At 41.1% G+C, this 11192-nt stretch overlaps 1 protein-coding gene across 2 annotated transcripts in view; it reads left to right on the top strand.

Annotated features, from left to right (window-relative positions):
• The first annotated feature begins 3182 nt into the window (after nucleotides 1-3182).
• Armc4 (armadillo repeat containing 4) overlaps nucleotides 3183-11192 on the top strand; it is a 197158-nt gene continuing 189148 nt past the window's right edge. The window contains exons 1-3 of one of the 2 annotated variants that reach the window (XM_031364932.1): nucleotides 3183-3243; nucleotides 4060-4172; nucleotides 6624-6886. In XM_031364932.1, the coding sequence (XP_031220792.1) occupies nucleotides 6660-6886 (227 nt within the window). In that variant the 5' untranslated portion in view covers nucleotides 3183-3243; nucleotides 4060-4172; nucleotides 6624-6659. The other variant, XM_031364933.1, reaches the window with a different exon arrangement.

Genomic DNA, 11192 nt, shown 5'->3' with positions numbered 1-11192 from the left:
TTTTGTGCCTGGGACCCAAGTTACAAGCCCTTCTGTTGGAGGAGAAGCATGTAGGACCCAGCTACTCCCTAGACTTCACACAGGACTTGAGGCTTTCCAGGGTAAATGATGCACAAAGCTGTTTAGTTTAGTTTTGTTTTGTTTCTGTTGGCTTTTGTTACACTGAGCTACTACTGAGTTCCAGTTCTCTCCTTTCTGGTAGGCCACTTCTCCTGTCTGCTATCCACAGCTGATGGTTGTGTCTCATCTAGTCTATCCAGTCCCTACCACTTTCTTGTTCTACTTCCATCTGAGCAAATTTTGAGTGTGTTCACGATGCCTATATTTGACTGGAGCTCCATGGTGAGGAAGAAAGGTTACTAAATACACCAGGGTTCCCTCAAACCAAGTCAGTGCTGTAGATGAAGGCTGACAAATTTAGCAATGACCCTTCTCAACCAGGTCACTGATGTAGCATGAAGGTTACCAAATGCATCAATGACCCCACTGCCTACTTGTTATCTTAGACAGGGGAAACTCTCCATTCCATTTCTTTTAGATGGTTATGAAGCTTATAACATGTTCACCCTGCCCCCTCCAAATCTCAGTTCAAGATACTGGTCATTTGATCATTTTCTTGCTCATGTTTTCCACTCAAAGGACCAACATCCTACAGAACGTAAGGATGCTAGAGAAGGGACAGGTGAAAAATGCCCTTTATCCATGAAGCTGCTCCAACCCAAAATGTCAATTAATCATTCAATCTTTTTTAAAATCAAAACCATTTTGTTTGATTCATATAAAATAACCTAAATACTAGTTACTTGAGTTACAACTCAAGTTTAATTAATGTATAATTTCTACTTATCCCTGTTATATATCTATTTTCTCTATAGCATTTAATAGTTCCACTACAGAAACATAGCACAATGTGTACTTCTAGGTTAAAGTCTTATGGTCTTACAATACATAAGGTCTTTGTAGAAACAATCAAATTAAAATTAATTCAGTGGAGAAAGCTATTCCAGTAGGACTGTTGTCATTTAGAAAAGAGGAGTACTCTCACAGAGACAGGCACACAGACAAAGTGTCATATGAGTGTGAAGATGATGCTCCATCTATCAGTAGAGGAGAAAGCTCTGACACAGACCCTTCCTTTCTTTGCATCCCAGGACAACCATCCCACCATTATTTAAACCTCCAGGTTCCAGAAACCACAGAACAACCCATTTAAGTTATTTATAACACCAGGTCTGTCATGCCATGTTGTGAAAGCCTTGCAGGTGCTTTAAAAGGACCCAGAGTTTTCTCTGTCCCAGAGGAAGTGGCTTGCCATAGCCAAGGTTGGGTGGACTAAAGGGGACACATCAAGTCTTTCTCTGAGTACCCCAGAAGACTTTTTAAAATATTTATTTATTTATTTATTTACTACTTTTAGTTATTTGCTTTGGAGCCTGCTCACTGCCCTTGTCCTGTCATAACCCATATCCTTCTCCTTCTGCTCTTTGAAGGTGGAGGCCCCCACCTTAGAAGATTCCATGGGGCAGAACTAGGTTGTGTGCCCATTCGATACAGCAATGGTTCTCAACCTGTGGGGCCATGACCCAATCACATATCAGTTGTCTTGCATTCTAGATATTTACATTATAACACATAACAGTAGAAAATTTACTTATATATAGTAACAAAAACATTTTATGGTTGGGTGGCACCATAACAGGAGGAACTGTATTAAGGAGTCCCAGTGTTAGGAACGTTGATACCTCCTCCTCTACAGTGTAGAGTCTACAGGAGGACAGTACAGGAAGACCTGTATATGGCACACTCACTCCTGAGAGGACTATTGCAGTTGTCAGCTGTTTTCTAGTAATACAGCTACTTAGAATCATCCGCAAGCAGGTTCTACCAACTTTACCCAAGAAATCAAACCCTTGCCTTTCTAAAACCACCAACTTTTCTCAGATGATTTACCAATTTTGTTTCTTGTAGGTCACCCACCCACCTAGGTTGTATGGACACACACTTAAAGGAAACAACATTTTCTCCCATTTCTTTGCAGTGCTAAGAGCCAGGTGACAAGACACAAATTAGGGAAAGTCTTTCTTAGAATGATGGGAGTAGAGAATCTAGTTTTTGCTTTGTTTTGTTTTCTGGAAGGTAAAGATTTCATTGAGTAAACTATTCCATCCTCAACAACATTGATACTTTCAAAACAAAAAGAAAAGAACTAAAAACTTCCAAGCGGCTAAAATATTTTACCTCCTATATTTTCATCTTCTATATCTGAACTGGGGTGACAGTGTAGCCTTGTCATGCAATTCCTTTGCTCCTTTGACATTCGGAATCAGTTCAGGACTGCTCAACCATTTTGCACCTTAACTCATCTACTGCCCATACATATTTTGTCTCCTAAAAGCGTATACTGCTCATCCTGTTACCAGTGTTGTCTCTCCCCCAACTGTCTAAGCCCCCATGGGTTCCTATCTGGTAGAGTGTGTCTACAAGTGAGGTCAAGATAACCTTAATGGGATAATGCTTTTGCAGAGGGCCAGAATCTAGTTTCCATAATTCTTATCTAGTGAATCCTGCCTGTAACTCCAGCTCCTGTAGATCCTTTTCTTATTTTCTGGCACCTACACTCACAACGCACCCCCCCACACACACATACACACACACTACACATAGTTAAAAATAGAATAAATCTTAGAAAGATATATTTTAATGAACAATGGAAATACTTGTTTTACAGATGGAAGAGAGGTTTTCATTTCACTGAAGTTTTGCTGCAGAGGGCTATATGTTCAGCCTCGCGAGTCTATGTTCTACTACAGTTACTTTAAGAATAAAAGGCTGCAAGCCTCAAATATTCTAAGAGAGAGCGGTTGCTAGCTTTGAGGGTTTAGATAGATTCAGTCCTCAGATTATGCTTGACTGGAAGCCTGTGAAGCATCATGGAATATTCTAATGCCTCTTTTTCTGTGTGCAGTCTCTTCCACTTTCATAGCCGCTCCCCGAGTACCCATACTAAGCTGGGATGAGCCCTGGGGCTCTGCAGCCGGCTGGAGGAATCTTGGTGTTTCCAAGGTGCAGGGCTGGGCGTCTCTGGGTTCGGAGCAGCTGCGCTACAGGAGGCTAGAGTCACTCAGCGTTTCCTCCCCCCCCACCCCCACCCCCGCTGTGGCGTCGAGCGTGGTGGGATGGGTGTTTACTGGTATCCTAGCAACGATGTGCACGCGGGCACCGGAGTGCCAGGCAACACTGCAGGTGAGTGGTCGCGGTGGCTTGCCCTGAGGTCGGGTTCACAATCTGGATTTTCTTAGGGCCTCTCTGTCCTTGGCTTTCCTATAGTCTCATATCTCATATCATCCCTCTTGGTCTCCACTGAGGTAGGTGCCTCTCACCCTCTCCCCAGCATCTCCAGTCCTTCTGCTGTCTCCTCCCCACTTCTCTTCCATGCCCTGGGTTCCTTCCTTCAAGCACTTTCCTTCAGCTCTGAGTTGGGATCTGCTGCCTTCCTCCAACCAGCCCACTGCCTCATTTCAGTCCCTTCCTAGTCTTAGGATATGGTTCCCTTGCCCTCTGCTTGGCCTCCTGCTCTCACCTTGACCTTCCCCACCCACCTCTTTCCACATCTCTATCACATCAGAGTACTAGGGACTCCAACTGCAGAGCTCGGGCTTGAAATGTGCCCACCTGGTACCAGGGTTGTTCTGCCTTCGAGTGGCCATGCATGTCCTGGTTCTCCATAGATGTTACACTTAGCCTCATGAAGAATTGGGTTGTTACAGTGATTATTTCCAAAATTATTGCAGTTTGTTAATGATAAAAGAAGCTTGGAGCTGAGCATAAAACAAAACACACTTTGTTCCTATTTAACTTTGAACTTTCATGGAAACATTAATTTATAAGATATGTGTTATGTATCTGCTGTAACCATTTTGTTAAAGTCAAAAGAACTAACTGAATAATAATGATGGGGCTGGGAGAGTCCGTCTTGATAAAATGTCAGTTTTTGTTTGCTTTGTTTGAACACCACCAATTTTCCACTTTCTTTCCTAAGACTACTGCTCTCACTTTCAGGATTGTCCCAGCATCTGTGGCATGCTTAGGGCTCCTGCTAAAGCTCACTAGAGACTGTTCGTTTCTTGGCTCCTTGGCATTGATTGAGAAAAGAAATTTATATAGTCTTAAACGTGAGTTTAATTTACATTTCCATAAAAATTTCTCATGAGCAAAAGAACTTTCTGTGTGTCTTAGTTCCCTTCAAAGTGTCTTCTAAGAGGTCTTCAAAATGTTGCCTATTGACTACCATAGCCCTGTGTGATCTGTACAAACCAGTTTCCGTTAGAAAGAGTGAAAGAAAGAAATGGTGTGTACACTGCATGTATGTGTCCTGAAGCAAAGAGCCTACTGATGACTAAATATGGGCAGAATGGCCACTGAAGCTTTTCTGTATTAGGTGAAGCATTTTCACATTTCAATTGTTTATAGTTATTCTCTGAACATTAGGAAACTAAAGTGTCAGGCACACGTTTTTGTATTTGACATCAAAAGCACTTCCGATCAACTAGAAATATAAAAAAGAAATCACAGAAAAATCTGTATATCATATTTTGCCTCACCAATACCTCTGTATGTCTACTATATGTGTGTGTGTGGAGACAGAGAGAGAGAGAGAGAGAGAGACAGAGAGAGAGGGACAGAGAGAGAGGCAGAGAGAGAGAGAGACAGAGAGAGAGACAGAGACAGAGACAGAGAGACAGAGAAACAGAGACAGAGAAGTGGTTTTCCACAACACCTGGACTTTGTAACAAATATCTTGTAATGACAAATTATTACTTTGAAACCAAGAGTATAGATAATCTTACATAAATGATACATCTTAATACTAATAATGCTCTGTGGGAAAAAAAAAGAATTGTAAATGCTTAGGAACCATTATACTGTTATATCTTAGGGAGTTTATAAACCTAAGATGAAATTACCTGGATGTGGTCTGTTTCCAAACACTGGCTGACACGAGTGTGTCAGAATGTATCTTAAATATTGTGGCTGCCATTGTCATTTTAGTGTGATTTCACAAGATGATGAGCTCCTGATTGAGGTTTAATATAGAGCAAAATATGAAAACTTTTCATTTATATGACAACTCCAATCTTGAGATATTCAATGCAAGTTAAAACTGCTTTGTGACTCTCCTAAAGTGGAGGGAAATTTTAGGCTGTGATATTAACTCATGTGAAGTTTTCCAAATACCAGATGTTGCAGATTTCAGCAGAGTTCTTCCTGCTGGGCACTCGTATGCATGAAAACAATCTTGGTATCCTTGGTGCTCCTCACTAGATGCCAACAATGTCTCCTCCTGCCATTTGGTCACACAGTGTTGCTATTCTGATCCCAGCAGGAAATAGTCCCCTAGAGAGAGCTGCTGAAGTCCTGTTATGGATTTTACATTTCAATGTGGTGCAGAAAGCCAAAATCTCCACTGGTCTTATTTCAACGCATTTGTTAAAAATGACAGATAAGAAAAGCTCAATTTATTTTGTATTTAATTTTATGACCATCTAATATTCTGGAGGGAAGGTTTTACTGGTCAATGGCATTACAAAAATATAGACAATCTTTAAACAATACTATGATTGTTAGTAAGTTACTTTGTTCTGACTTAATTTTTCAGATAAAGTCATCTTTTAAAGATCTTGTACAGACAAATTTCTGCTTAGCCAAAGTGAAAGACAGTTTATTGTATTTGTTTTAAATTTTATTGCTACACTGTTTTGATAAGTTTAGATAAATAGACTAAAGATCTCTGACCTGTTCCTACAGCTGACATGCTTACTCTTAAGAAAATAGTATTTCAATTTTGCATATGATCTCTGAGCAGGAATATAGGACTCCCTCCTGTGCCCTGAATAAGTACAGTACTAACTTTCCTCAAGAAATAAAATGACAATTCACAATCACAACTTGATCCTCTTTTTATTAACCTCAGTTGCATGTAAGGAACTCAAGAGACTTGGGAGAGGGCTTGCCTGCCTTCAGTGCTCCCAGGCAGATGTTATGACTGTAAGAGAATTAGAATAACAGGTTTCATTTAATTGCCTAATTCTAAATGATGTGTGGCTCAGATTAAATGTGTGTGTGTGTGTGTGTGTGTGAGTGTGTGTGTGTGTGTGTGTGTGAGTGTGTGTGTGAGTGTGTGTGTGTGTGTGAGTGTGTGTGTGTGTGTGAGTGTGTGTGTGTGTGTGTGTGTGTGCATGTGTGTGTGTGTGTGTGTGTGTGTGTTTACTCAAGCCCCAGCCTCCGTCAGAGCTGGGAAGCAATGCTCTTACTGCCAAGCTCCTCTGATTCTGTTTTTCCATTCTTGAAGTTTTCTTTTTTGAGCTTTCTGTCCAGCTGTTCTGCTTCTTAGGCTCTTGGAAATTAGAAAGACATCATTAATTTTAGGGTAGGCTGATACTGGAAATTCCTTCAGTACAACCCTGTTTTACATAGTGATGCTTAGTAGTTTTATTGTATTGAAGAACAGTTAGATTGTTAAAATGCTGAATGTGGGTTAGATAACACTAATGCAAAATCTTGAAAATGAAAAAAATCTTCATGTGAAAATGTGGATGCTTCTAACTCCTTGTGTTTTGCTGTAGTGTGTGCTCTGAGCTTGCCTCAGGATTACCAGCCCCATGGGTGTGGCATTGACCAGGTCTGCACAGTGGACTGCTGCAGGGTATGACGAGACTGGAACCCTGGAGATCACTCCTCTGAATGAGTCAATATTGAATGAAATTATTAAGTTTGTGGAATCTTTTTCTTATAAATATCCCCAAGAGGCAAAGTTTGTTTTTGTAGAACCACTTGAGTGGAAAACATGCTTGGAGCCCTCAGCATTTGAATCAGGTTATATTGTCAGGTAAGCCACATTCATTGCTTCTAGAATTCAGCACAACTTTATTTAGATTTTCACTGACTGGGTGAGGAGTTGGGGCTAATTAATAATCTCCTAAACTTGTTGTAAAGTGGATATACATCGGATACATAAGGGTATTTCAGGTGTAAACATGGGATTTACTAATTTTTAATTTAAATGTCATTCTTTTTTGATAGAGGATGCATTTTCCAGAACTCAGCTTTCTCTTTCCTGCTTGCCTTTCCACACATCTATATGACCTTCTTCTAGATGTTAGTAACTACTGGTGATGCCTGGTATAACCAAATCCTTACAGAATTTAACCATCTCATTCCCTAGACTAACAAGAGGAGGGTGGAGAATTATCCTTAATATATGATAGGATAAAACCTGGTGCTTCATGCGTGTTACACATGTGCTCTACAATTGATCTCCATCCAAAGTCTTTAAGGGAGAAATTTCTTAGCAAAGAGTTTCAAATATGAGATTTTTAAAGACCATATCAGTAGTTCAAAGAAGTATCAATTCATCTCTTTTGAACACATATATGTGAACATATGTGTGTATGCCTACATGTCATCATGCATATGGATATATCCTATCCATGGTTAGACATACATATATGCATTACTGTATGCTGTATTTGAGTAATAAGCAAGCACAGATGCATTTACTTGAGGGTGCACCCTTAGTTAATTATGTAGCTTGCTTATTCCCTTTGTTGTATCGGTCGGTCCCTTTTTGGTGTTGCAGTTTCTCTCTTAAAGACTGATCTCATGCAAAGCAGTTTCCTAGCTCACCAACACTTCCTACAGACAGCTCTCCTCTTTCCATTTGAGACTGTTTGGACAGTAAAGTGAAATTTTCATTTTAAAATTGCAAACCCACTCCTGAACTGCACTGAAGAGCTCTTAAGTACCAAGCCTTCCTTTTCTGAACTTCTAATTTTTAGTATCTCCCAAGTGTCCTCACTATCTTCCCTAGAGCTAGTCATTCGTAGATTATGGCCCAACTCTTGGTTGCTTCCACCTAACTTCAATGTTTTTTTTCTAAACTTTTGAAAGATGGACTCAGCTGTAAAACCAATTAGAAACACATTAACTACTTTGTCAAAAGATAGTTTTATAGCAAATAAGAGAAAAAAATGTCATCCTATCTGGAGTGTGCATTCTTTCCATGTGCCAAGTCCCCACATGACCACATCCCTGTCCTTGGCTGGTTGGGATGCAGCACACTCAATGGTGTTGCTGTTTTACTTTTGAACAAATTCTTTTGACTGAAATTTCTCAATTTCAGATGTGTCTTGAAACAGCAGCCCCTTGACTCCATCACTCTGTCAGATTGATTATGAAACTCTCCTGCTGCTGCCCATCACTTTTCTCTCTGATCTTTAGTAAAAATGTCTTTGATATGGGAAGGGATGAGACAGGTCCAATGGGATCTCTTACTGGGAACTAAACCATGCTTGTGTGGCTCTGATGAAAAGCATATGGGTATCCACTGCCCTAAAAGACAAAATTCACAGATAAGATTTTGTTAATAACAGAAAATGCTAAATACTTCAAGTGTCGAGGTCTTACACTATATCTTGATTTACATGCCAAGCTCATCAACTTATAGTCGCTCTTCCATTACTTCGACAAAATGTCTGAGGCATCAACTTGAGAAGACGAAAAGGTTTGTTTTTGGCTCATGGTTTCTGATACTTGTTTTTCCATCCCGTTGTTTTGGAACTGTGGTAAGGTAGCAGGAGACAGAAGAAACTTAACTCACCTAATGGTATCAGGAAAACAGAGTCTTAAGATGCAGAGTCCTAGTACTCCCTTCCAGGACATACTCTCTGGCATCTTCATTTTCCTTCTTGTACTTGTGTAAAAATACCTTGACAATTGAGGGAACGAGGGTGTGTCTGGCTCACATTTGCAGGTTGTAGTCCATTACAGCAGAGAGTTAGACTGGCAGGAGGGAGCTATTCACATGGGACCCACAGCCAGGAAGCAGAGAAGTACACTCCTGCCGTTGCTTAGCCTCTGTCATAGGTAATTGTTGTCTATTTGACACAAACCTAGACACATTGTGGAAGAAAGAATCTCAAGAGGGGAAATTACCCACATAGGATGTACTTCTGGGCATATCTGTGGGGGGATTTTCTTAATTGTAGTTGATGTAGTAGGGCCCAACACACGAGTGCCATCTCTAGGTAAGGGGTTTGGGCTGAATAAAAGGTGCCTGATAGCTCCAGGAGAGCTGAGGCAGTAACAGTGTTACTGTACTGTTTCTGCCTCAGGTCTGACCTCTAGGTTGCTGCTTGGAGCATCTGCCTTAGCTTTCCTTGAAAACGGACTGTAACCTATAAGATGAATAAACTCCTCATTCCCCAGGTTTCTTCTGGTTAATGTTTTATCACAGCAACAGAAAGCAAAGTAGAGCAGAAATTGGTACCAGGAAATGGAGTATTGCTGGGATGGACCTGGCCATTTGGCTTTTATTTTTTGGATTATCCTGGGAAGAAAATGAAGAATTTTGGAACTTTGGGCTGAAAGAGCTGTTTAAGTACTCTGAATTTAATAAGCTGTTGTGGGAGCTTGGAAGATGAGAATATCAATAGAATGAAAGACCATGGAGGCTAATGAAGTTTCAGGGGAAGGTTTGAGTATCTCTCAAAGACTACTGAGGACGTTTGTGTGAGAATGGAGAATCAGTAGTTTATAGACAGCTAGAACAGGAGAATCACATGTGATTAACAAGAGACCAGCCCCCTATTTGAAACCTTTGTTCTACCAAGACAATCATTGCTAGTTAGCTGCAGCTGAAAAAAATCAGCTGAGATTAACAAGAGACCAACATCATTGAGGTGAAATCTGGGAAACATTTCCTTAGGGTCAGCATATAGAAGCTGTGGTCCAGAGGGGCCAAGGCAATGTGTGAGACTGGCAATGTGTGAGACTTTCCCATGTAGTGTGCATTTTGAAGACATACAAGAGTCAAAGAGAAAACTGATGTTTGGTACCATGGAAGGCCTAGAGAGGCCAATGTTACAGGTGCAATACCAGTTGTTGAAGAGTCCCCAGGATTGAAGGGATTGGCATGGTAAGGAGCTTCCCATGGAGGTGTAATTCTTGCTTCTCTGCTGAATTATAAACTTCAGCTGGTAAGCAATGAGAGACGGCCCTTCCCCTTCCCTAGTGGCCACCTCCAGTTTCACTACACCCACTTCAATGGCTTTATGTTTGTGGCTCTCAGCCACTCTAGAGCTCAGCCTTATATGCTTCTGTTTAAAACTGAATGACCATCCCTTTACCTGAGTCACCTTTAGAAATGTCCTTCATCCTAAAAACTGTTTCAGGAGCTTGTTGTGTAGATAAAACAGTTTCTACACAGATGCCACAGCCAACTCAACAAGCATTTCGTGCATCCAGTTATCCCATGGGTATTCAGCAGCTTCTAGGTGCAGTTACTATTGGAGGCACTACGGATGGAGCCTGTGTCCATGGGGACCAAGCAGTACCACACCGACAGAAATTCTGTGCTAGCTATTGTTGCTGCCACAAATGACCAGAAAACCAATCACTTAATAAAATACAAAGTTTAGCATAGTTCTGGAAGGCAGAGTCTAAAATAAATCAGCAGAGTAAAAAAGTCAAAGTACGGTAAGGGCTCATTCACCCAAGAGACTTCGAGAATTTGTTCTTTCCTCTCGCAACTCCTGCAAGGAAGCTTCTTCCTTGGCTTGTGGCCACACAGATCTGTCAACCCAGCAGTCTTTGCCTCCTTGATCCTGTGAGGACCCTTATCTTTTGTTTGTGTCAGAGTGCAGAGGCAGAGTGTTCTCCCCATCAGAATCCTTGTTAGTCCATCTGCTTCACCATCAATTGAATCCCCGTTTATCCCAAGAGGAGAGTATTTTGGAAGGCTGTTATTCTGTTTTCTGTAGTCTCTCTGCTTGTTTTTATTTTAATGAAATAGTACTGTGGTTTGAATAAAAGGCTCCCCAAAGCTCCTGAGATAAAACCTTGGTCATGAGGGTGGTGCAGCTGGGAGACAGAAGAATCTTTAAGAGCTGGGCCTATGCAGAGATGTCAGGCTGTTGTAAGTGTTGTCTAAATAGGGATGTCAGGTCTCAGCCCCTCTTTCTTGCTTTCCACTCCTTCCTGAGCTGTATACGAGGCACTGCGTGATTTCACCCTCATGTGCTGCCTGGCTACAGTTCCAAAGCAACAGGGCCAAATTACTGTGGACTAGAGCCTAACAACTGAGAGCTCGGATCAGCCTTCTGTGTCTTGTGCAGATAATCGCAGGTATTATTTTT

The sequence above is a fragment of the Mastomys coucha genome, unplaced genomic scaffold (assembly GCF_008632895.1).
Source record: "Mastomys coucha isolate ucsf_1 unplaced genomic scaffold, UCSF_Mcou_1 pScaffold13, whole genome shotgun sequence".
NCBI lineage: Eukaryota > Metazoa > Chordata > Mammalia > Rodentia > Muridae > Mastomys > Mastomys coucha.
Note: the sequence above shows the minus strand (reverse complement) of the source record. Positions and strands in the feature narration are given on the sequence as shown.